Consider the following 27,228-nt stretch of genomic DNA (forward strand, 5'->3'; position numbering starts at 1 on the left):
CGTATGACATGGTGACACACAAGAACAGCAGAAGGGCATAGACAGCTCTTCTGCCGTTCACATCTAAGACGTAGTACAGCAGTACAATGCTCTATGATGCGCTCGCGTACTGCTGCATGCATTTTGCCCACAAGTGCGGAGCTGACCCATTCACTGTCAATGGATGGGATCAGCAGCGCAGTGGGTAACGTCGTAGATAGAGTGCGGTTGTATCCATTGCGTTCCGATCGCACTGCCATCTGCGCTGCATAGATGTGAACGAGGCCTGAGATGTTGAAGTTATTGGTAAAATATCCTTCTTCATATTTTTTAGGATATCAACTAAACAACATAGTGTTGCAACTGATTGTCTTGAGATATGCTGATGAAAGCTTCCAGATAGAGTTTGATGACTTCCTCAACTGCTTAATTCGTCTAGAAAATTCATGCCGTGAGTATAAGCCATGTAAAAAATTACTTTCTTTTAGTGAGTAAACGATGAGCAAAAATAATATTTGTATTGTAAATATATATGATATACTTTGACCAAATAGCTATGCTGCCCATATTCACAGCTGTGCAAAGGATTCCCAGGTCAACTGCAGCACATAGCAACGGTACTAAGTTATAACTAACTAGCTCTTACATAGATCTAATGACTTGAGTTATATGTGCAGTAGGTCACAGTACCCAACGGTAATACAGGTCCTTCTCAAAAAATTAGCATATTGTGATAAGGTTCATTATTTTCTGTAATGTACTGATAAACATTAGACTTTCATATATTTTAGATTCATTACACACAACTGAAGTAGTTCAAGCCTTTTATTGTTTTAATATTGATGATTTTGGCATACAGCTCATGAAAACCCAAAATTTCTATCTCAAAAAATTAGCATATCATGAAAAGGTTCTCTAAACGAGCTATTAACCTAATCATGTGAATCAACTAATTAACTCTAAACACCTGCAAAAGATTCCTGAGGCTTTTAAAAACTCCCAGCCTGCTTCATTACTCAAAACCGCAATCATGGGTAAGACTGCCGACCTGACTGCTGTACAGAAGGCCATCATTGACACCCTCAAGCAAGAGGGTAAGACACAGAAAGAAATTTCTGAACGAATAGGCTGTTCCCAGAATGCTGTATCAAGGCACCTCAGTGGGAAGTCTGTGGGAAGGAAAAAGTGTGGCAGAAAATGCTGCACAACAAGAAGAGGTGACCGGACCCTGAGGAAGATTGTGGAGAAGGACCGATTCCAGCACTTGGGGGACCTGCGGACGCAGTGGACTGAGTCTGGAGTAGAAACATCCAGAACCACCGTGTACAGGCGTGTGCAGGAAATGGGCTACAGGTGCCGCATTCCCCAGGTCAAGCCACTTTTGAACCAGAAACAGCAGCAGAAGAGCCTGACCTGGACTACAGAGAAGCAGCACTGGACTGTTGCTCAGTGGTCCAAAGTACTTTTTTTTCGGATGAAAGCAACTTTTGCATGTCATTCAGAAATCAAGGTGCCATAGTCTGGAGGAAGACTGGGGAGAGGGAAATGCCAAAATGCCTGAAGTCCAGTGTCGAGTATTCAGTCAGTGATGGTCTGGGGTGCCATGTCAGCTGCTGGTGTTGGTCCGCTGTGTTTTATCAAGGGCAGGGTCAATGCAGCTAGCTATCAGGAGATTTTGGAGCACTTCATGCTTCCATTTGCTGAAAAGCTTTATGGAGATGAAGATTTCATTGTTCAGCATGACCTGGCACCTGCTCACAGTGCCAAAACCATTGGTAAATGGTTTACTGACCATGGTATTACTGTGCTCAATTGGCCTGTCAACTCTCCTGACCTGAACACCATAGAGCATCTGTGGGATATTGTGAAGAGAAAGTTGAGAGACGCAAGACCCAACACTCTGGATGAGCTTAAGCCCGCTATCGAAGCATCCTGGGCCTCCATAACACCTGAGCAGTGACACAGGCTGATTGCCTCCATGCCACGCCGCATTGAAGCAGTCATTTCTGCAAAAGGATTCCCGACCAAGTATTGAGTGCATAACTGAACATAATTATTTGAAGGTTGACTTTTGTTTTAAAAACACTTTTCTTTTATTGGTCAGATGAAATATGCTAATTTTTTGAGATAGGAATTTGGGGTTTTCATGAGCTGTATGCCAAAATCATCAATATTAAAACAATAAAAGGCTTGAACTATTTCAGTTGTGTGTAATGAATCTAAAATACAGTGGTGTGAAAAACTATTTGCCCCCTTCCTGATTTCTTATTCTTTTGCATGTTTGTCACACTTAAATGTTTCTGCTCATCAAAAACCGTTAACTATTAGTCAAAGATAACATAATTGAACACAAAATGCAGTTTTAAATGATGGTTTTTATTATTTAGTGAGAAAAAAAACTCAAAACCTACATGGCCCTGTGTGAAAAAGAAATTGCCCCCTTGTGAGAATCTGCTCAGCTGCCTGTGCAGACAGGCAGCGTTTTGATCACTGTTCACGTCTGCATTCTGCAGGTCTCTTTAAGAGAGACATTTTGTCAGTTCTGCAGCTTGCTGCTGAGGAATTTGCATACATTCGTTATGCAAATCCCCTACCTGCCTCCTGTGATGACTGGCAGTATAAAGGTTGGAATTACCCACAGTCCTGGCTGGTCATTCCTTCAGGGTTTGTAGTACACACTCCTAGAGAGTGTCAGCCATGCTACTTCTTGTTGAAGTTATCTTAGAGTAATTCCTGGAAGCTGTGCTAGGCAGATTTCCCTAGTGCAGTGAGGATTGTTTATCTGTTTGTTTGTTCTGTTGCTGTTGTCCTGTCCCAGCGGTGGTCGACAGGAAATGGTTCTGATCTCTGTTCTTGGAGTATAGCTAGTGCAGCGGTTGCTACCAGCTATCTCTTCTGTTCTGTCTCCTGGGATCGCGCTAGCCACTTTTCGCTAGCGCTGGGGATCCTTCTGTTCTGTCTCCTGGGATCGCGCTAGCCACTTTTCACTAGCACTGGGGATCCTTCTGTTCTGTCTCCTGGGATCGCGCTAGCCACTTTTCGCTAGTGCTGTGGATCCTTCTGTTCTGCTACTCTGTACCTGGATCGCACTCGCTTCTCGCTAGTGCTGTGGATCCTATCTCTCGCTTGTCCCTGTTTTCGTGTGTCTGTCTTGTCTGCTACGGACGCTTGCTGGAGGCTCGGTAAGGTAACCGTTAAGCAAGCGTTCGCGTCCTCTGTTTCATGTTTGTCTGTCGATGGTTAGTTAGGCGTGCTTGTCTCTATTGTGCTTATCAAGTGGAGACCGCGCGCACTGTTGCGAATGAGTGCGGTGTTCGCGGTTAGCTAGCGTTTGTTATTTTCCATATTTCCTCATTGTATGATTTGCTGTGCCTTTGCTACTCTCGTGCTCCGCCTTGCTGTAACCTTGTGTCACGCTTGGCGATCGCACCTCTCGCGATCGCGTTCCTGCTTCGTGTCTGCTGTGGTGTGTGCACAGTCGTGGGTTGGTGACTAGTTTTATGCACACACACACAATCTGTCTCTGTGCTCACTCTCAATCGCTTCTCTTGCGATTGCAGTTCTTCCCTTCGTACAGTTCCTGTCTGGCGTGTGTGGTAGAGCAGAGGAGCTGTTCCTCTGCACTCCACAGCTCCACCTGCCGTCAGGAATTTTCCTCTGCAAGTGCATTGCACCTACTGCTGGGTTCCTGCAAATTTATACGCTTGTGGAGGAAATCCGCCGTGTCAGCGCACGTCTGGTGCGCTGACCACGGAGACAATTGTTACACCCCTGAACCTAATAACTGGTTGGGCCACCCTTAGCAGCAATAACTGCAATCAAGCGTTTGCAATAACTTGCAACAAGTCTTTTACAGCGCTCTGGAGGAATTTTGGCCCACTCATCTTTGCAGAATTGTTGTAATTCAGCTTTATTTGAGGGTTTTCTAGCATGAACTGCCTTTTTAAGGTCATGCCACAACATCTCAATAGGATTCAGGTCAGGACTTTGACTAGGCCAATCCAAAGTCTTCATTTTGTTTTTCTTCAGCCATTCAGAGGTGGATTTGCTGGTGTGTTTTAGGTCATTGTCCTGCTGCAGCACCCAAGATCGCTTCAGCTTGAGTTGACGAACAGATGGCCGGACAGTCTCCTTCAGGATTTTTTGGTAGACAGTAGAATTCATGGTTCCATCTATCACAGCAAGCCTTCCAGGTCCTGAAGCAGCAAAACAACCCCAAACCATCACACTACCACCACCATATTTTACTGTTGGCATGATGTTCTTTTGCTGAAATGCTGTGTTACTTCTACGCCGGATGTAACGGGACATACACCTTCCAAAAAGTTCAACTTTTGTCTTGTCGGACCACAAGGTATTTTCCCAAAAGTCTTGGCAATCATTGAGATTTTTTTTTAGCAAAATTGAGATGAGCCTTAATGTTCTTTTTGCTTAAAAGTGGTTTGCGCCTTGGATATCTGCCATGCAGGCCGTTTTTGCCCAGTCTCTTTCTTATGGTGGAGTCGTGAACACTGACCTTAATTGAGGCAAATGAGGCCTGCAGTTCTTTAGATGTTGTCCTGGGGTCTTTTGTGGCCTCTCGGATGAGTTTTCTCTGCACTCTTGGGGTAATTTTGGTTGGCCAGCCACTCCTGGGAAGGTTCATCACTGTTCCATGTTTTTGCCATTTGTGGATAATGGCTCTCACTGTGGTTCGCTGGAGTCCCACAGCTTTAGATATGACTTTATAACCTTTACCAGACTGATAGATCTCAATTACAGTACTTTTGTTCCCATTTGTTCCTGAATTTCTTTGTATCTTGGCATGATGTCTAGCTTTTGAGGTTCTTTTGGTCTACTTCTCTGTGTCAGATAGCTCCTATTTAAGTGATTTCTTGATTGAAACAGGTGTGGCAGTAATCAGGCCTGGGGGTGACTACAGAAATTGAACTCAGGTGTGATAAACCACAGTTAAGTTATTATTTAACAAGGGGGCAATCACTTTTTCACACAGGGCCATGTAGATTTGGAGTTTTTTTTCTCACTAAATAATAAAAACCATAATTTAAAACTGCCTTTTGTGTTCAATTATGTTATCTTTGACTAATAGTTAACGGTTTTTGATGAGCAGAAACATTTAAGTGTGACAAACATGCAAAAGAATAAGAAATCAGGAAGGGGGCAAATAGTTTTTCACACCACTGTATATGAAAGTCTAATGTCTATCAGTACATTACCGAAAATAATGAACTTTATCACAATATGCAACTTTTTTGAGAAGGACCTGTATATGTACAGGGTAACTTTGAATAGTGTAATTTTTCTGGATCAGTTCCGATGTGCCTAGTATAAGCCTTCTGCCAGCTTTAGCTCCAGCTTTGTGCAGCATAGGGGGTTCACTGGGGTACTAAAATACAAAAGCATAAGAGCTAAAAAGTAAATATGGCAAAACATTTGGATACCCAGAAGTCCACTGAAAAGTTACTTATTTTAGGAGGACATACAGAGACTCTTTCTGAAACGTCATCCAAGCAATGTTTTGACCTTTGGTAGGAGAGACTTGATATTTCAGGAAGCACTTTGGGTTTGTAGCCCGTACTGAACCATAGATTTAATGAGCGCTAGCTCATTGCTAAAAATGTACACACATACGTCTTCTTCCTCTGCCCCCATGAGATACAGCAGTATGGCATCTATTCATATTCTGGAACAACAGTGGAGCTCATCTCATATATAGCCCAGATCATTTGCTTCTGGTAAACTTTCCCAATGCACAATTCTGTGTAACTGCAAAAGAGAAACAAAGTGTGTGCTCATCCCAGGCAGCACCTTACTTACAATGGCTGCAGAAATAAACAAATTTAAAGGCAGAGCACATGTGAATTGCATCTGCATGCCAGAATATACAGGGTCTAAACTGACTATACTGCTTTTCCCCCAAAGGAGTCAGCCCATGCAAAACCATATGTATTTCAACAGGGGGTGCCTCATATAGGCCTCCTCGTTTCCCCCAAGGAAGGGGAGCAGTACTAGTGTTGCGGCGTTTCCAGGCAGCAAGTTTGTGCTTGGGGCACCAGTGCCGATCTCCTTTCTTGGGGGCAATGAAGAGGCCTGCACACGGCGCCCCTAGTGAGATATAGTAAGTATAAAAATATCGGTTTACAAATCCATTTTGATTTAAATTATGACTTTTGTTTAAAATTCATTTTTAACAATTTAATACAGACACATGGTTTACGTTTAATTTGCGTTTATGTCTGACATTTAGCAGAAATTATAAATAACATGTTACCGTAAAAATACATGTAAAGTATAAATGAAATCGTGCAAAACTTTCATTGCAATTTTAATCATATCTTTTTGTTGCCGGAAAATTGCCGATTTTTTTAAGACACAGGGACAGGAGAGGACGCAGGGACACGGGGGGTTTATTATATAGGATGTATGCTTAGTACAGTTTATTCAGTTGTAATATTTATCATACAGATATATATTTTTATTTTTTTCAGGAGTGTTCAAAGCGCTTGGCAGAAGCAATGCTGATACAATCAATATAAATCAACTCGAGGTAATGATGAAAGGTGATATCTAACTGTAGTCAATTACATTTTGTTCCTTGCAATTAGTGATGAGCGTAATGACCTAATTACAATCACGCAAAATGTCGCGTAATTTGCGAAATTATGATTGCGGTCATAATCGAAATTCGTAGTTTCACTTATTAGATATTGCAAGGCCCAAAGCCAAATGTCTCAGCATGACCGCTAAGTGCACCTTGACAAAGAGCATCGGTCTTAGAAGTGGCTGCAGGTAGAGCCTCCTCATACATTTAAAGTGACCGCACGTGCAGGGACCTTTGTATTATCAGATATTGCAAAGCACAAAGCTAAGTGTTTCAGCATGCATGACTACTAAGTGCACCCTGGCAAAGAGCACCTGTCTTAGAAATGGCTGCAAACGCAAATTTGTATCGCAACGCAAAATTACGGGATGGGAATTATGATTACGGAATTTCAAATTATGGTTTGTATGGCAATTACGAATTCGCATTGTAGTAGCAAAATTTGCGTCTGTAATTGGAAACGCAAAATTATGCAAATTTCGTCTCAACACTACTTGCAATATAACAAAATACATAACACTACATTAAGTAGTATCCCTTCCAATTATATCCAATGCACATTAACTTTTAGGTGTATATTTTACAGTGGCATGCTAACTAGAGATGGCCTGAACCTCCGATTTTAGGTTCGCGAACCTCCGCAAAAGTTCGGTTCGCGCAAACTTTCGCGAACCGCAATAGACTTCAATGGGGAGGCGAACTTTGAAAACTAGAAATACTTTTGCTGGCCACAAAAGTGATGGAAAAGATGTTTCAAGGGGTCTAACATCTGAGTCTTTGCATGGGTGAGTGGGATAGGTGCCAAAAGTCCCTGGGAAAAATCTGGATTTGACGCAAAGCAGCGTTTTAAGGGCAGAAATCACATAGAATGCTAAACTGCAGACCTGAAGTGCTTTAAAGAGTAACTGTCAGGCTGCAAAAGCTAATTTAAACCTCTATTCTCCTGTGTTAAACAGTTTAGAAGGAAGCCAAAAAGGCAATAATGAAGTTAAAAATCTCTCTTACTTTGATTTCTGCTGAATAGCAATCCTCTTTATTCCCAAGCTCCTAAGGAGGCCGGCAGGCCGCATAATAGATACTGCAAAGCATGCTGGGGCTGCTTCCTCTCCCTACTGCACTCCCTGTCAGGGCCGGGCCGAGGCATAGGCTGGAGAGGCTCCAGCCTCAGGGCGCAGTGTAGGAGGGGGCGCACAATTCATTCAGCTGTCATTCCTAATTGTGTATGAAGCAGAAAGAAATAAGAAAAGGAGTACATAGCAGTGACTGCAAGCCAGATAACTAGATATCAAGGTTTTGGGGAGGTTGTGGGCCCTGTGGCCCTCTTAGTCTAATAGCAATCAGTGTGTGACGGCTGGGGTGGGAGGGATGGAGGGGCGCACTTTGGTGTCTCAGCCTTGGGTGCTGGAGGACCTTGTCCCGGCTCTGCCCTTGGTCCTCCCCTTCATTTCCCTATCCCGCCCTAAGGCTGCTTTCACAGTGAGAGGCTCATGTTACAGGCTCATGTTACAGCAGCTTGTATCTTGCAGCCCAGCTCACAGCACTGAAAAATCAATGTGCTGTTCACAGGGCACATGTTCTGTTATGGCCCATACTCACGAGGGACCTTTGTCGCCTCAACACGCGGCGCGCGTGTGTTTTGCGGCGACAGGTCGCCCGTGAGTATGGGCCGTTGCACGCGCGCGCACCCCGAACTGTCGCCCGTCGCTCATGTCGCCATGCGATTGAAAGTTTCAATCGCATGCCGACAGTCGCCGCCGCACCTCCGCCGCAACTGTCGCTAGTCCGTGTGAGTACGCGGACTAGCGACAGCAACCTCCACTAAAGTATATGGAGCTTCCGGCGGAGGGAGGAGGAACGTCGGCGACAGCTTCCGCCTCGCCGCTGGTCCCTCTTCCGCGTGTGTACGCGGAGGGACCTGGCGAGGAGCTGTCGCCGGCCTGTCGCCCACACGCTCACGTGTGCTGGCGACAGGCAACATTTGCAGCCCGTGAGTACGGGCCATTAGAGTATACTGCATGAGTCTGCTATTGTTCCTAGCCACATGGCTAATTAATATTCACTGCACAGTAGTGTTGTCTGGATCATGAAGCATTAGGATCTTTGATCCGGATCTTTTTTGTAAGTCGAATCATCAGGAAGCAGGGTAAGGGAGGATATTACATCACAATTTGCTTCATACAAGACAGTCAAACATGGAACCTGCCATGAGCTGTCAGGAGCATCAATCTCTGCAAATACTATATAAAAATTCTGTGACGTGGACAGTGAAATGCATATGTAATGTAAGTACAGCCAATATTTAGCTACTTATATATGTGTTTTTTTTCTCTAAGACCCCATACCTAACAGCTCCTCTTTAAAACAACTTGCATGTGTATACATCAATCAGGGAGTGTAATTAGAGTACTGCTTCACACTGGCACACCAAACTCACTCTGTAACGCACCGCAAACAGCTGTTTGTGTAGTGACGGCCGTGCTGGACTGGTGCGCAGTGCGCACCATGACGAGAGTGCAGGTGATGGCGGTTTTCCACCTCATATGGTCGCCGGGCTGAGGTAGCTGAATGACAGAACAGTGACTGTTCAGCTGATCAAATTTGGTCTGTCCACAATGAAGCAACAACCTTATTATTGTGGGTGTGATGGCACGTGCCTTCTTCTGAACACTGTACTTTGGTCGAGGGCCGCACGAAATCACGACAGCGCGACCTCAAACAGACCTGCCAGGTGGCCTGCCTCTGCCTTTTGTTTTGTCCATATTGTGGGGGGTGAAGTGAAAGGTTTGCACTGACTTGACTAATACAATGTGCAGTCACACAGGTGCAGTTAACAGGTATGCACAGAGTGGTATATCACACTGCGTGTACTCACATAGGTAGGTGGGTGCACTGAACACAACAGGTAGGTATATACAGTGATGGGTATTATAATGTGCACCTGTCACACACACAGGTAGTCACTGAATGTGCTGGGCCTCGCAGTGGCACACACCGTAGGAATTACCAAGGCTGTTTATGCAACACAAGTGTCTGTGAGACACACAGACACACACACACACACAAAAAAAAAGATCACAAGAACAAGATTAGCTCTCAAAAGAGCTGTTGAGGGGTGCTTTTTTAGCAGTAAGAATCAGCAAGGAGCAAGCTAAGAAGCCTACAAGAGCCTAACTAAGCTTTCCCTATAGGTCTCTGCACAGCAGCTCTCCCTTCTCTAATTACTGCAGGCACATGAGTGAGTCCAATGCCTGACGCTGCCTGACTTTTATAAGGGGGGTGGGGCTCCAGGAGGAGTGTAGCCTGATTGGCTACAATGTGCCTGCTGGCTGTGATGTGGAGGGTCAAAGTTGACGCTAATGATGCACTGTGGGGGCGAATCGAACTTCCGGAAAAGATAGTACTTTTTGGTACTTTTTTTAGATGAAAAGTGCTGGGAAGTTATTTTAAATCAAGGAGGAAAAATTATCTCCAGGTGAAAAAAGTGAATTGCATATGGGCTGAGGGCTCATATGAAATTCACTTTCATCTTCTGTTTTAACCAACTTTTCAGCAAACTACAACTGAAAAAGTACTATAAGGTAGTTGAAAAAGTACTGTAAAAATTATTCTGTGTATTTTCTTGCCTGCTGGTGCCCAAAGGGGCATTTTATTGATAAGGGCCCATATGCCCTTTTTCTCCTGACTTTTCTCCTAGGAGGTACATTTCCATCTTCTAACTTTTCAGCCCTTTGCAACTGAAAAAGTACCAAAAAGTAGTTGAAAAAGTACTATCAAAATTACTTTGAGTATTTTCTTGCTTGCTGGTGGATTAAGACATTTTATTGACAGGTTTGAAAATATCACCTAGGAGAAAACGGGAATTGCATATGGCCATGGCCCATATGGAATTAACTTTTTCTCCAGAGTTTTCTCTTCAACCCTCCTGGCGGTCTATTAAAAACTGCCAGGGGGGCAGCGCAGAAGTTTTTTTGTAATTTTTTTTTTTTAATCATGTAGCGAGCCCAGGGCTCGCTACATGATAGCCGCTGTGCAGCGGCATCCCCCCACCCGCTTCGATCAGGAAATCCCATTCAAAGAATGGGATTTCCTGGAGAGCTTCCCCCGTCCCGATCCACCCCTCAGTGCTGCCCGGCACTGATTGGCCAGGCAGCGCACGGGTTCTGGGGGAGGGGGGGGGGCGGCGAGCGGCGGCTAATCGGCGCGGAGCGGCGGCTAATCGGCGCGGAGCGGCGATCAGAGTGCACACGCAGCTAGGAAAGTGCTAGCTGCGTGTTGCAAAAAAATAATTATGCAAATTGGCCCAGCAGGGCCTGAGAAATCCTCCTGCGCGGCTTACCCCGAACTACGTTTGGGGTTACCGCCAGGAAGGTTAAAATAACTTTTCAGCATATTCACAATTGAAAAAGTACCCAAAAATTTGTGAGAAAGGTACTATTAAAAATTATTTTAAGTATGTTCTTGCTTGCTGGTGGTTTAAAAAGCATTGTATGACAAGGTATAAAATATCACCAAGGAGAACATTTAGGAGATAAAGTGAATTGCATATGGGCCCTTGTCACAAAATACCTTTTCCTTTTGATAGTACTTTTTCTCCAATGTATGGGTACTTTTTCAATTGTAAAATACTGAAAAGTTGGTTTAAAGAGAATAAGAAAATTATCACGTAGGAGAGAACGCAGAAGAAAACCCATCCATTATGGATTGTGATGGCAAATTAGGCATCTGATCTAGAGTTGTTCAAACCTCTCTAGAAATGTGATCAGATTTGAATATGTGTAAGATGTTTTAAAATATATATGCAAGAAATGTAATAGATGTCATTGCAAATTTTAATTTCTTTCTTTTCTTTTTCATTTTCAGTTCATCTCTCTGGCAATGAATATCTAATCAGTGATTGTGGATGAGAATCATGGGAAATGTTTTGTAAAATCAAACTTCTACTTTTACTCTTGTTATTGAATTGGAATTGTTGAGATCATTAATGTTACACTTCAAGATGATCTGTAACAATGTTACATCACATGCTGTTGATTAAACTCACTTCTGTTTAAAATACTTGTACTTATCAAAAAATAAAGTTGGGATGAAACAGATGATTTCTAGATTCTTATTATAATCCTAGGTCCCTTTTTCCCCCTTGGAAGCTAGTTCTCCTCTACTTCCCCATTAGTTAGCAAGTGCTGTGCAGCCAGCCAATCACTATGCGGGGACTGAAGCTGCATGGTGATTGGCTGGCTGCATGGCACTTGCTAACTAACCAGGTAGTGGAGGAGCAGGTAATGTATAATTAGGCTTATACTTCCCATTCTTTATAATGACATTAGGTACAGGACCAGCCTAAAGACTGCCTCCAGGCTGCCGCCCTCCCCCTCTTGAAAATAGTAGAAAACAGTGCATACAATCAAATAAGCAATATTAGGAGAATGACACATCTTTTTTTCAACTTAAATAACTTTGTAACTTTGGTATATATTGTCTATTTAGGTCATGGCATTAGCCAATATTCAGTACATCCTTGTAATGCCCAAAATTAGCTTTTTTTATCTTCTATTATTTGAATATCCAGGAAAGATCAGCACACCAACTGTATGTTTAACAATGCTTTTATCAGTCATCAACTGCAATAACCAACAATTGTTTTCGGGGCCTCACAGGGCTCAAGGCACACAGAGATCATATTCAACTTATAAAGATGTGGCATACACATAAATAAGGTGCTGTACAGGCAAATGAAATTAGTCACAGAGGAAGTCACCCTCCCAGGCGTCCGTATTATAACATCGCTGGTGAGTTTGGCGCAGAGTGAAGGAATGATGGCTCACCCTGATGCTGCTTAAATTCTCGGCAGTGTTAAATACTATTCCCCCTCCGCGTCATAGCAGCTCGGAGGGAGAAATACCATATATCCTCGAATATAAGTCAACCTTGTGTATAAGTTGACTCCAGTATTTGACCCTTTTAAGCTGGAACTTTTTATTGACTCAAGTATAAGTCTACCCAGCAAGTTAATGGCTGTACTTGGGGACCAGAAGGGGTTAATGACTGCACTGTATACAGTATTGCAGCCATTAACCCCTCATGTTCCTTCAAGTGCAGCTAATAACTCCTCCAGCCCCCCAAGTGCAGCAATTATTCACTCCCCTTCCTGCAGCCCAGTATCTTCCCCCTGCCCCTTTCCTTGTTGATGTTTGTACCCAGGACTTTCAGACCTGTGTTTTCTTGGCATTTCCTTTATCAAGAAAGTGTCACTTGTCCAGTGGGGCAAATTGCAGCAAATGGGAATGTTACTAATAGAAAGCACATTACTCAGTACGTTTTATGTTGGTCACGACACATGTATAAGTCGACCCCTATACTTTTATTTAGTGAGTCAGACCTAAATTCCTAGACTTATAATCGAGTATATAGGGTAATTCACGGTCTGGCAATTGCCAGAACCTCTAATTACCCTTACGCACCCTGCACACTATAGCATTCATGCTATAGCGGCGCCCAGCTTCAGCACCAAACACTGAAACCACCTGCTTTGCCCCCCCCCCAGCCATATGCAAATAGCTAATTAGTAATAGGTAATTAACACACAGACTGTTTATACCTTGAACATAACAGGTCCATAAACACCCAAATTACTAGTTCCACAGACATAATAACTTTTAAATAGTGTGCCTCTATATTCTGACATTGGGAGTAATGTCTGATGATAAAGAAACCATACCATGCTGCTTTCAGAAACAAGGACAGATAAACTATATTAGTATGTACAGTACATAGCTTTTTAGTATGGATTGAAAGTTAGTGTCTTTCTTGTGAATTAGTTAGAAAAACAGTTGTACCTTGGTTGTTGTAATATTTTTCCAAATTTCAATAGATATTCACAGCACCACAAAATGGAGCCCTTATGTTATGGGAAAATACACTGCTCAAAAAAATAAAGTGAACCCTTAAAGCGGAAATGTAGATATAAAATAAACACATTGTTTCACTTACCTGGGGCTTCCCCAAGACACCAGCAGCCATCCTGTCCTGCGCCGCTCCTCATCAAGTCTTCGTTCCCCCGCCGCTGCTTGGTCCCGTACCTCGACTTGTAAGTCGATGCCAGCGCTGCTCTGGCCAAGTGTATCCTTTCTTCGCGTTCCCCCGCTGCAATAGCAGGAAACGCGAAGAAAGGATACACGTGGCCAGAGCCGCGCAGGCACAGTGGCCCAGCAGTGAAACTGAAAGTGGCTGGCGGTGGGCGAACGGAGGCTAGTTAAGGGGTAGCGCGGGACAGGACAGCTGCTGGGAGCTTGGGGAATCCCCAGGTAAGTGAAACAATGTGTTTATTTTATATCTACAGTTCCGCTTTAAACAGCACACTGTAACAACAAGTCGATCACACTTCTGTGAAATCAAACTGTCTAGTTAGGTAGCAACACTGATTGACAATCAATTTCACATGTTGTTGTGCAAATAGAATAGACAACAGGTAGAAATGATAGGCAATTAGCAAGACACCCCCCATAAGGAAATAGTTCTGCAGGTGGTGACCACAGACCACTTCTCAGTTCCTATGCTTTCTGGCTGATGTTTTGATCATATGTGAATGCTGGCGGTGCTTTCACTCTAGTGGTAGCATGAGACAGAGTCTACAACCCACACAAGTAGCTCAGGTAGTGCAGCTCATCCAGGATGGCACATCAATGCAAGCTGTGGGCAGCAAGAAAGTTTGCTGTGTCTGTCAGGGTAGTGTCCAGAGCATGGAGGTGCTACCAGGAGACAGGCCAGTATATCGGGAGGTTATAAGAGTTAGCAACCACGCATCGGGACCGCTACCTCGGCCGCTTCCTAATCCGCGTTCCCCTTCTGAAACTTTCTCAGAGTGTATCACAGCAGCGCGCCCAGCGCTGCTGCTGTGACGATGCAGGGGGCAGGAAAGAGCTGTTCCCTTGGTAACGGCGATACAGATCGCCGCTATAGGGAGCCGCGCTCTTTCCTGCCCCCTGCATCGTCACAGCAGCAGCGCCGGGCGCGCTGCTGTGATACACTCTGAGAAAGTTTCAGAAGGGGAACGCGGATTAGGAAGCGGCCGCTGCCTAAGCAGGTAATAGCAGCGGCGGCCGCGGGGGAGCGGGGAGCTGGGGGGGAGCACTACCTACCTATACTGGGCACTATACTGGCTAAACTGGGCACTATACTGGCTAAACTGGGCACTATACTGGCTAAACTGGGCACTATACTGGCTAAACTGGGCACTATACTGGCTAAACTGGGCACTTTACTAGCTAAACTGGGCACTATACTGGCTAAACTGGGCACTTTACTAGCCATACTGGGGCACTATACTAGCTAAACTGGGCACTATACTAGCTAAACTGGGCACTATACTGGGCACTTTACTAGCCATACTGGGGCACTATACTAGCTAAACTGGGCACTATACTGGCTAAACTGGGCACTATACTGGCTAAACTGGGCACTTTACTAGCCATACTGGGGCACTATACTAGGTAAACTGAGGCACTACCTACCCATACTGGGCGCTATACTGGGCACTATACTGGCTATACTGGGCACTATACTAGCTATACTGGGCACTATACTGGCTAAACTGGGCACTATACTAACTAAACTGGGCACTATACTGGCTAAACTGGGCACTTTACTAGCCATACTGGGGCACTATACTAGCTAAACTGAGGCACTACCTACCCATACTGGGCGCTATACTGGCTATACTGGGCACTATACTAGCTATACTGGACACTACCTACCTATACTGGGCACTATACTAGCTATACTGGGACACACTGGGGGGCCGCACCAATCCAGCATTTCCTACCCCTGGCTTATATGGGGGTCAATCATTTTCCCCTGTTTTTTCAGGGAAAAGTTGGGGGGTCGGCTTATATGCGGGTCGGCTTATATGCGAGTATATACGGTAATACCAGTTGCCTGGCTACCCTGCTTAAATATTTTCTTTATAAATGGAAAATTATTCCTTCATCTAGCTACAGGGACACGTTATTTACCCCCTTGGCGGTATAATTCTTTTCGGATTTTAGGGTCTAAAAGTGGTACAATTTTTTTGCACCCTTTCAGTCCCTAAAACCTGGAATAAAATCATGCTGCCAGGGAGATCTGCACAGCCCCAGAAATCACTCACCTCCCTGGCTCCAGCGCTGCAGTTATGCCTCCATCCTCCAGATGGCGCTGCAACTCCAAAGTGAGATTGCCAGCTGTCATCATGATGACAGCCGGCGATCTCACCAGGAGGAAACAGAGCCCCGGAGGAAAGGAAGAAGGATGGCAGCCGACTTCGGGATCCCTGGGAGGTATGTAGAAACGCTCCCGCTGCGCGCATTGCTCTGCATACAGCCTGCGGCGGCTACCCCAAGCAGAGATCAAGATTATCGCTCTTAGCTGCGGTTTTCTGCCCCGACCCTAGCTCAGGATTAGCGCCAAGGAGGTTAAAGCATTTTCATTATTCATACATCTCCCTGGACAAAAACCTATAAGATGGCGTTAACAGATAATCATACATGCCTGCAATGGGGGATTCCACTTTAGTCACACGCCTAGAAGTGGGAATAAACATGGCGGTGGTGTGGGCATTCTTTTCTCTGATAGATGCTCCTTCAAGCCACTCACCCCCATTCCTTCTCTTTCTCTACCTTCCTTTGAAGTCCATGCAGTCCGTCTATACTCTCCCTCTAACCTCCAGATCGCAATAATCTACCGCCCTCCTGGCCCTGCTTCCTTCTTCCTAGATCACTTCTCTGCATGGCTCCTCCAGTTCCTGTCCTCCGATATCCCTACCATCATTATGGGCGACTTTAACATTCATGTTGACACCAACAATTCTGCCGCCACTAAACTTCTGTCACTTACTTCCTCCTACGGCCTGTCTCAGTGGTCCACTTCTCCAACTCACTCTAATGGTCATACACTTGACCTCATATTCACTCGTCTCTGTTCTATCACTGATTTCACTAATACTCCTCTCCCGCTCTCTGATCATAACTTACTAAACTTCTCTCTCTTCTCCTCTCTTCCTACCACCCTGCCTCAAGCACGCTCATATACACGCAGGAACTACCGCAACATAGACATGCAATCTGTCTCTGATGCCTTGGCACCTCTCCTCACACAACCATTCACTGACCCTGACTCAGCAGCTGCACACTATCACTGCTCAATCACGCAAGTCATGGATGAAATCGCACCCCTCACCAATGTCCGCCCACACCGTGTCAGTCGCCAACCCTGGCTGACCAAAGCTACTAAACAGCTAAAGGGGTGCTCTAGGGTAGCTGAACGCCGTTGGAGAAAAACTAATACTAATGAGGATTTCATTACTTACAAAAAAGAGTTGAACAAGTTTAAAACCGCTCTCTCTTCTGCAAAACAATCATACTTCTCCTCCCTCATATCCTCGCACTTGCACAATCCAAAGCGCCTGTTCAGTACTTTCAACTCCCTTCTCCGACCACCCCCTCCTCCTCCTTCATGCTTATCAGCTGAAGAATTTGCAACATACTTTACAGATAAAATTGCAAAAATCCGTAGTGTGTTTTCCACACAGACATCAAACTCCATCTCCACTCCTCTTGTTGACTGCTCTCTTTCCAGTTTTATCTCCACTCTCTGAACATTTGCTCTCTTCCCTTATCTCCAAATCCCATCTAACCACCTGTTCTTTGGATCCTATCCCATCACATCTCATTCCACAGCTATCCACATCCCTCATCCCTGCCCTAACATCGCTGTTTAACCTATCCCTCTCCACCGGAATTTTTCCATCCTCACTCAAGAGGGCTGTTGTAACACCACTACTGAAAAAACCATCTCTAGACCCCACCGAACTTGCTAACTACCGCCCAGTGTCACTTCTTCCATTTGCATCTAAATTACTTGAACGCCACATCCATGCAGAACTAAGTCAGTATTTATCTGCAAATTCCTTGCTCGATCAGTTCCAATCTGGCTTCCGGCCAAACCACTCCACAGAAACAGCCCTCACCAAAGTAGCTAATGATCTCCTCACAGCTAAATCCAAAGGCTATTATTCCATACTCATCCTTCTTGATCTGTCATCAGCATTCGACACTGTCGACCACACTCTACTCCTACAGATCCTTTCATCTATAGGAATAAAGGACTTCGCTCTCTCCTGGATATCTTCCTACCTGTCTGGAAGGTCTTTCACTATTTCTTATTCAGATCAGGCCTCCTCTTCACATCCTCTGTCTGTAGGGGTACCTCAAGGCTCTGTCCTCGGTCCCCTCCTCTTCTCCATCTACATGCACGGTCTTGGTAACTTAATCAGCTCATTTGGTTTCCAATACCACCTATATGCAGACGATACACAACTGTACCTCTCGGCCCCAGACCTTAACTCCCTCCTCACACGGGTTCCCGACTGCCTGTCCGCTATCTCCTCTTTCATGTCCTCTCGCTTCTTAAAACTTAATATGAATAAAACTGAACTAATAGTCTTTCCACCATCCCTGTCCACCCCTTTGCCTGATATTACAATAAATGTTAACAACACGTCTATAACATCAGTTGCCAAAGCACGGTGCTTGGGGGTAATATTTGATTCTTCTCTCTCATTTACTCCTCACATTAAACTCCCTAACCAGCTCCTGCCATTTCCAACTGAAAAACATAGCACGTATCCGACCTTTTCTCTCCCATGACACAACCAAAATGTTAGTACATGCTCTTATTATATCTCGATTGGACTATTGCAATATATTGCTTGGTGGACTTCCAACTAACCGACTAACACCGCTCAATTCTGTACTGAACTCTGCTGCTCGACTCATTAATCTCTCCTCTCGCTCTTCCTCTGCTGACCCTCTCTGTCAAGCTCTTCACTGGCTACCAATTAATGAGAGGATTCAGTTCAAACTCTTAACCATAACCTACAAAGCTCTCCACAATCTCTCTCCCCTGTACATCTCCTCACTAGTCTCCAGATACCAACCCAACCGCAATCTCAGATCTGCACACGAGCTTCTTCTATCCTCTTCTACAATTACCTCCTCACATTCACGTGTACAATACTTCTCACGTGCCTCACCCCTCCTCTGGAATGCCCTTCCACAACACATCCGCCACTCTCCCACCTTCGAAATCTTTAAACGTTCCCTCAAAACCCACCTTTTCCGACAATCATATTCTCTAGCTTAGGCCATGCACCCACTAAATAACCTAATTACGCACTGCCTGTTCATATACTGTATACTTCCCCCACCTCTTGTTTCCACCCCATTCCTTTAGATTGTAAGCTCGCAAGGGCAGGGCTCTCACCCTTTTGTGTCATGGAATGTTATTAATTCAATTGCTTGCACACTGTTAGAAATTTATACATTTTAGTCATCATGTTAAATCAAGTTGTAATCAGCAGTGCTGTATCTTGTATCAGTGTTCATATTTCATGTATATCATTGTCTCTATCATTATGTATCCCTTGTTTGTTTTCTTACATTGTACAGCGCCACGGAATATGTTGGCGCTTTATAAATAAATAATAATAATAAACATGCAGACCTGGTACACGGTTACTGAAACTGTAAGTCTTTTTTGAGACAGGTAGTAGATTACACTGTTTAGAACCATATGAATTTTTATACGATATACTCCAGGCTGGGCACTTTTTGGTCAGGTGCAAGTGGCAGGAATAAGGGTGATTAGATGTAGCAGGAAGATCGCTGCGGTAATAGCAGCAGCAGCAAAGAAAACTATGCTGCATAATTGCATCATCACATCCCACTCACGTTATCTCAACTTAAGAAGAAGTCATATCATTTTTTTCGTAATGGACTGAATAAAGGCCTCCCTGCAGACAAGAAATTTCTTCAAACTGGGAGATTTTTGATGTTTGGGAAAGTTTCATTACTTTAAACAAAGCAGAGGATAGCAGAGGATAATAAATACTTTTCAACTGATGCAAGGATATCAAGAACACATGATAGGGGGTGATCCATCACTGGATCTAAGGTCACTAGAATATGGAGTGGGTTAATTTAGGTAATGCACTGGGAAAAGGCGCAAATTATTGTAATTGTGTAATTGTAATTGTTACTGTAATAGCGTGTTGCTTGTTCATTTATGGATTGCAAAAAGCATCTTGACAGATATAACTGAATGGACACTGCAAATTCTTGTATGGGATGTTGTGCCAAACTCCACCATACTACCTATCCGGCACTTTACTGACCTGATGAAGCTGAATTGAACATCAAAACGTGTAGTTCTCAGTGCTGAATAAAGTTTGTATTGGTATATAGGAGAGTCAAATTTATGAAGGTCGGCTAACACTTACCTTCAATTTTAACCAATGTTTAATATTTTATGATTTATATGGGCGCCTCCTGTGATCTATTTATCAGTATTTTGGAAATCAAGTCTTAATTCATTTTTGTCTTGCATTGGGCAATTGAATATCTCCTGGGGACTGCAATATTGTGTTTCTGAGTGTATCTGAGACATCTTACCTGCCAGAAGAGTTTTAATCTTGTCTGGCCAGCCACACAGCATAGTCAACATATGCAGCTCTATGAACTCACAATATTTCCTCTCTAGTGCTACACAGTCTCTCTGCACCACACTGACTGGATAGTGAAGATGACATAGGAGAACATTGGTAAGTTATCCTTCTGCTCTCTGCTGCTATAATAAAGCTTCGGCTGTTACACTGACCGTTGTGTGTGTAGCGAATGTTATGCAGAAGGCTCAGGACAGGACCTCTAGCCCCAGCTACAGGGGTTGGCGTAGGCTCTCCCAGGGTACGGAGTCTAAGTGGCCACGGGTCTTCACCAGAGCACCCCGCAAGGGATGATGGGCTGCTAGCTTTAGCGGGCAACTGGCAGTAACTGCCTGGTGGTGACCAGACCATGACCCCTGGGATTGCCCCCATGGTATCCAAGGAGAACAGGAAACGCTGTTATGGAGATGTCGGGGGGGATTAATAGCGGTAGTCAGGTCACAAGCCAAAGATTGGTGCAGGCGGAGATCAATAGCAGTAGTTGGGTCACAAGCCAAAGGTCAAACATAGAATATTGGAATCGCAGGATCAGAGCAGAGTTCACCACACTTGCTAACCTAAGCTGTCAGAATGAACAGCACTGCCAGTGTGGAGAGGTGGACCTTCATAGAAGCAGGACTTAAATCTGGTGCCAACCGAAGGACGCCGCGCATGCGCAGTAATGCATGCATCTGTGCGTGTGCCTTGTGTAACGCCATACGCCTAAACAATGAAATAAAGCCATGCGTGCAGGAACACTTCTGGGTTAGGGAGCACGGAAGCCGCTACAGATGCTGTCCGGCCTAGTAAGTCTTACAGCGACTTCATGATGGTAAAGTCAAGTTGATTCAAAGACAAGATACTGAAAATAGCTGTATTTAAAAAATTCTTTATTGTGTACATAGTTGTACTAAATTATGATTTTTAAAAAAATATTCATGTTAATAAAAGAAACTAAGGATAACCATAACAGACTTAACTATGACCCCATAATTGGGAAGGTATTAAGTGTAGTGGGGGCACCTATAGCTAGCTACCTATACTGGGGCCACCTATAGTTGGCTAACTTATACTTGGCTACCTATACTGGGGCACCTATACCTGGCTATACTGGGAGCACCTATACCTGGCTAACTATACTGGAGGCAGGTATACCTGGCTACCATATGGGGGGAGGGGGTTAGGGAGTGGGACACCTCTAGCTACTATACTAGGGAGGGAGGAGAGATCATCTGGCTACAATACTGGGGTGGGAGAGGAGACACATCTGGCCTCTATACTGGTGTGGGAGGGACACATTATTTAATGTGGGGGGTGGGTCCGAAATCCACATCAGGGCCCCTAAGTGGCTGTGTATATGAATTTATAATTTCAATTCAGTCTTATTTTAACATTGGTTTTAATGCAATTCAACAGCAATTTGAAATCATTTGCTACTTTCTAAGGTGTACACTAATGTGGTTCTTCAGTTTAAGTTCAGTTTAAAGTCAAAATGCAACCTGAACTCAAAACTGTGTTTACAACACCTTGGATGCTGTACACTGATAATTTTAAGTCAGAATTGCCATGTTGCTTTCTTCAGCTTGTGCTAACTTGATTTCATTTAACCACTTTACCCCGGCGGTACGAATTTCTCCGTCCCTTTTTCCATCCTTTCACCCCGAGGGACGAAGAAATCCGTACCTTCTGCGCTACCGCCGCTGTCTACACTCCCGCCGCTCGTGCGCGCGCACCCGCCACCGCCCGCTTGCCCGGAGATCAATGAGCGGGAAAATCCATTCCCATTCGTTGATCTAAGCCCCCGCAATGAGCCGCTGCTTCTATTAGAAACATCGCGATCATTGTGATTCTCCCAGCCTCCTACTGCTTCCTGTAAACGTCCTTCCGGACGCTTACAGGTCGCATGTAAACAGACTCACTGTGGCCATCTTGTGGCCAAATAGTAAACTACACCCTAAAGCATTTTACACATACAATTACATTGGATTACACAATAAATTAACTCATTACCTCCCACACTCCACAATTATTTTTTTTTGTAATTTAACAAAACAAAACAAAAATACAATAAAAAAACATAAATAGTTACCTTAGGGACTGAACTTTTTAAATATTTATGTCAAGAGGGTATACCACTGATACTTTATAAACTATGGGCTTGTAATTAGGGATGGACGCAAAACTGAAAAAAATGCACCTTTATTTCCAAATAAAATATTGGCGCCAAACATTGTGATAGGGACATCATTTAAATGGTTTTATAACCGGGACAAATGGGCATATACATTTCATGGGTTTTAATTACAGTAGCATGCATTATGTAAAAACTATAATGGCCGAAAACTGAAAAATATTTTTTTTCCCACATTTTTTCATATTTTCCCATTAAAACACATTTAGAATAAAATAATTCTTGGCATAATGTCCCACCTAAAGAAAGCCTAATTGGTGGCAAAAAAAACAAGATATAGTTCATTTAATTGCGATAAGTAATGATAAAATTATAGACGAATGAATGGAAGGAGTGCTGAAAGGTGAAAATTGCTCTGGTGTTCAAGGGGTAAAACCCCTCAGTGGTGAAGTGGTTAAAGATCAATCTGTTTAAGAGGTTCTTCAGATGTATGACCACCATAAAACATACTACCACACAGCATAATCTATGTGCAACATAAAGGCTTAAAGGATACATGAGGCGACTTCAGAAGAACATCTTACTCACTTGGGGCTTCTTCCAGCCCCTTGAAGTCTATCAGGTCCCATGCCGAAGATCCGCTGTTCTCCAGGCCACAGCTTTTCCTTTCATAATATCGTGATCCGCTGGGACGTGGTCGTCTGCACATGAGTGGGCACGCCGCTTGCCTCTCTCTGCGAACTGCATAAGAGCAGAGGGCTCACGACAATGGGAACACGTTCACAAGAGGTGTACAGTGCACCCGTGCATGCACAGAAGGCCATGGTCCAGCCGCGGGTTACTCTCTTACAGAGGGGACAGCGGCAGCGTGGAGAACAGTGGAAGTAGGATGCTCGCTGGATTCCGCGGAATTCTAAATTCCGCGATTGTGGCCGGAATTGGGCCAATTCCGATTTTGCCAGTCGGAACGGAATTGCTATAGCTCTAAAACGGAATTCCGCTGAATTTTTTTTCAATTCCTCAGAATTTTACAGAATTCAAATTTATTTCCTCACCTATCTCTCCCTTTTTCCCTATTTCCTCCCGGAGGGAGGAGGGTCTCATCTTCCAGGGAATTGTAGTATTTCAAAAGCCAGCTTACATACCGTGGCTGGAAATTGAACCCAGGCCGGGCTGAGAATTAAACCCAGGTCTCAGTGTGTGGTAGGTAACTGACTTAACCACTATACCACCACCAACACTACAAGCTGAAGCTAGCCTAGCATGTACCATTATGATCAATCCAAGAGAAAAATTAGCTTGCTTAACAATTTGTAGCATGTCAAAAGCCAACTCACATTGGCTGGGAATTGAACCCAGGTCTCAGTGTGTGGTAGGTAACTGACTTAACCACTATACCACCAACACTACATGCTGAAGCCAGCCTAGCATGTACAATTATGATCAATCCAAGAGAAAAATTAGCTTGCTTAACTATTTGTAGCATGTCAAAGCCAACTCACATTGGCTGGGAATTGAACCCAGGCTGGGCTGGGAATTGAACCCAGGTCTCAGTGTGTGGTAGGTAACTGACTTAACCACTATACCACCACCAACACAACATGCTGAAGCCAGCCTAGGATGTACCATTATGATCAATCCAAGAGAAAAATTAGCTTGCTTAACAATTTGTAGCATGTCAAAAGCCAACTCACATTGGCTGGGAATTGAACCCAGGCTGGGCTGGGAATTGAACCCAGGTCTCAGTGTGTGGTAGGTAACTGACAACCACTATACAACCAACACTACATGCTGAAACCAGCCTAGCATGTACCATTATGATCAATCCAAGAGAAAAATTAGCTTGCTTAACAATTTGTAGCCAGGCATGGCCTTGCCTTTTGTGTTCAACAGTTGTCTAAAGAGAACCCCAGATAGCCAGGTAGATTCATCTCTCTCTCTCTCTAGTAGGGATGGTCACCGCTTTCCGCGGAATTGTATTTTCCAGAATTTTTCACTATACCACCACCAACACTACATGCTGAAGCCAGCCTAGAATGTACCATCGTGATATACCCAAGAGAAAAATGATCTCTCTCTCTCTCTCTCTCTCTCTCTCTCTCTCTCTAGGACTTGATGCCATTGAACTAAATTTTCAGCTTAAAACCATCAACGGATACCGGCAGAATTTCACAGGCATTTTCGGAATTCCGCCAGATTGAAAAAGCAATTCCATTCCGACCAAACGGAACGGAATGACCAATTTCCGCCTAAAAATTCCGGAAAATACAATTCCGCGGAAAGCGGTGACCATCCCTACTAGAGAGAGAGAGAGAGAGAGAGAGATGTATCTACCTGGCTATCTGGGCATATTGGTACATGCTAGGCTGGTTTCAGCATGTAGTGTTGGTGGTATAGTGGTTAAGTCAGTTACCTACCACACAATGAGTCCAGGGTTCAATTCCCAGCCCAGCCTGGGTTCAATTCCCAGCCAATGTGAGTTTGCTTTTGACATGCTACAAATCGTTAAGCAATTTATTTTTTCTCTTGGATTGATCATAATGGTACATGCTAGGCTGGCTTCAGCATGTAGTGTCAGTGGTGGTATAGTGGTTAAGTCAGTTACCTACCACACACTGAGACCTGGGTTCAATTCCCAGCCCAGCCTGGGTTCAATTGCCAGCCATGGTATGTAAGCTGGCTTTTGAAATACTACAATTCCCTGGAAGATGAGAGCCTCCTTCCTCCGGGAGGAGGGAGGAAGGAAAAAAATGACTAAGTGAACAGTTAATAGGGACTATGGGCTACTATATAGGATAAACAAGGTTACTTTAGCGATTTTTTCAATTTTTCCGACGGAATCTGGAATTTTGTACAAATCCGGTGGAATTTTCATAGCGACGGAATTCAACACTGACGGAATCCGTGATTTCCGGCGGAACGGAATTTGCTCTTTCGATCATCCCTAAGTGGAACTTTGATGAGCGACCTGACTTCTAGGGGCTGGAGAAAGCCCCAGGTGGCCCCAGGTGAGTAAAACTTTTCTTTCTTATGTTGCCTCATGTATCCTTTAACTTCTAGCCGACCGCGTCACGCCGATGGGCGTGGCCGCTGCGGCAGCCCCAGGACCGCCTAACGCCGGTCGGCGTAAAATCCTGGGGCTCTGTTTTGCAGGCGATCGTGCGCATCTGCTGCTTGGTAGACGGAGCTGAGCTCCGCCTTCAGTCTCCGAGAGGAGATCTAATTACTGGTACAGCGCTGTGATCTACAGCAGTGCTGTACTGGGGACAGCCGTGTGATACGGCTGTCCCCTCCAGAGGCACAGGGGTGATCGGCTGTCATAGGCTGAAGCCTATGACAGCTGTTCACAGGGATTGGCTGGCGGGGGGAGGGAGGTGGGAGTACAACAAATTTAAAAAAGACACATTTTTTATTCAAAAACAAACATATGGGGGGGCGATCAGACCCCACCAACAGAGAGCTCTGTTGGTGGGGAGAAAAGGGGGGGGGGGTTACTAGTGTGTTGTGTTGTGTGGCCCTGCAGCTTGGCTTAAAGCTGCAGTGGCCAATTTCTCAAAAAATTGCCTGGTCTTTAGGGGGGTTTAATACTGCGGTCCTCAAGTGGTTAAAGTGGACCTGAACTGTTGCGCAGGATGGAAGGAAAACATAGAAAAATGCACCCTGTATGTATTTAGAGAGTTTAGCCAGTCTAATTCCCTCTCATCTGTGTCTAATCTAAAGTTGTAATTTGATCTCTCCCCTGTGTCATCTGAAAGCTGCGGCTGATAAGGCAGATGAGCTCATTTGAAAGCTCAAAATATCTGCTTCCATGAAAGCAGGAAGGAGAAACAGTGCCAATTTATTGTAGGATTTGCATCAGCTGCAACAAAGAAATGTTTTTCTTTAAAGGTTATTATGATGTTGCTTATCTTTTAGAGCAGAGAGGAAGTTCTGAGTTCAGGTCCACTTTACAGACAATGGACACAGTTTTTTCACATCAATTTGCTTTACGTTTACACTCTGCTTGTCATCAGTTAAAGTCAAAGCTATATTAGTGAATGGAAAACTGTGGTCAAACTGAAGTCAAATTAAAATTAAAATGAGGAGAAACAGATTTGAGGTTAAAAGTAATTTGAACTGATGACAAGCTGAATTCTGACGTCTGTGTACATTAGCCCCACTGAAAGAAAATAATAATAATAATAAAAAAAAAAAGAGTAGTATTCCATAGCTAGGGCAGATAATGCCTCCCGCCTGCTCACAGGCAGTTGTCTTAAGGTGGCCATACATCTGTAGAGTTGGTGGCTGATTGACCATCCGATTAGATAATTATTATCGAATCGGATGAAAATTGGTGCCGCCAAAAGCATGCTCGATCAATGATGCTACTCATTTTGGGCCAAAATTGGTTGCATATATCGATAGTACATTGCTTGTGATGAGCTGCACCCATAAGTTGTGTCATGTTTGGGGAATGCATCACATAAGATACAATGAAGAATATTGTATACAGGAATCTAATGTACAAAGTATGTAATAGAAAGAAATGCAGAGAAGTTAGGTAAGATGTTCTTAGGATACTTGATATTTGTATCTGGCATACACTGACTTCACTTGACTACATTTTGCTGCGTTTCATTTTTAACAGAAAAGCTTTCAGCATTGCCCTTGTTTAAAAAAATGGGAACAAATTAGGTATTTGTACAGAAACAAGTTTAGTTGTGATTTTAATTCTTTAGAATTTAAAAAAATTACATTTAGGTGATCTACTGGCATTGGGGCCCCACTAAAATATTAGATCTTTCTGTGAGCACCAGGTTCACGTCACCTGTTTTTTATAAAATACCTGCAAGTCAGTTCTTCTGGAATGAATATTCAGTATGAACAATGTGCAACTATGCAAATTCAGCGGTCCAGATTGAATTATTTGGCTACAATATGGATTTGAATAGACAAAACGTAAATAGATATGAATGAAGTCCATGACCACGTAGTTTCTTCCAGTGTGGTTCACCTGTAGGTTTTGGG

At 44.0% G+C, this 27,228-nt stretch overlaps 1 protein-coding gene across 1 annotated transcript in view; it reads left to right on the forward strand.

Annotated features, from left to right (window-relative positions):
• CAPN9 (calpain 9) overlaps positions 1–11,657 on the forward strand; it is a 150,124-nt gene extending 138,467 nt beyond the window's left edge. Inside the window, exons 18-20 of the mRNA XM_068279531.1 lie at positions 314–430; positions 6,468–6,526; positions 11,441–11,657. Of these exons, the coding sequence (XP_068135632.1) occupies positions 314–430; positions 6,468–6,526; positions 11,441–11,467 (203 nt within the window). The 3' untranslated portion in view covers positions 11,468–11,657. The remainder of the gene's footprint in view (positions 1–313; positions 431–6,467; positions 6,527–11,440) is intronic.
• The last annotated feature ends 15,571 nt before the right edge of the window (positions 11,658–27,228 follow it).

Source organism: Hyperolius riggenbachi, chromosome 4 (assembly GCF_040937935.1).
Source record: "Hyperolius riggenbachi isolate aHypRig1 chromosome 4, aHypRig1.pri, whole genome shotgun sequence".
NCBI lineage: Eukaryota > Metazoa > Chordata > Amphibia > Anura > Hyperoliidae > Hyperolius > Hyperolius riggenbachi.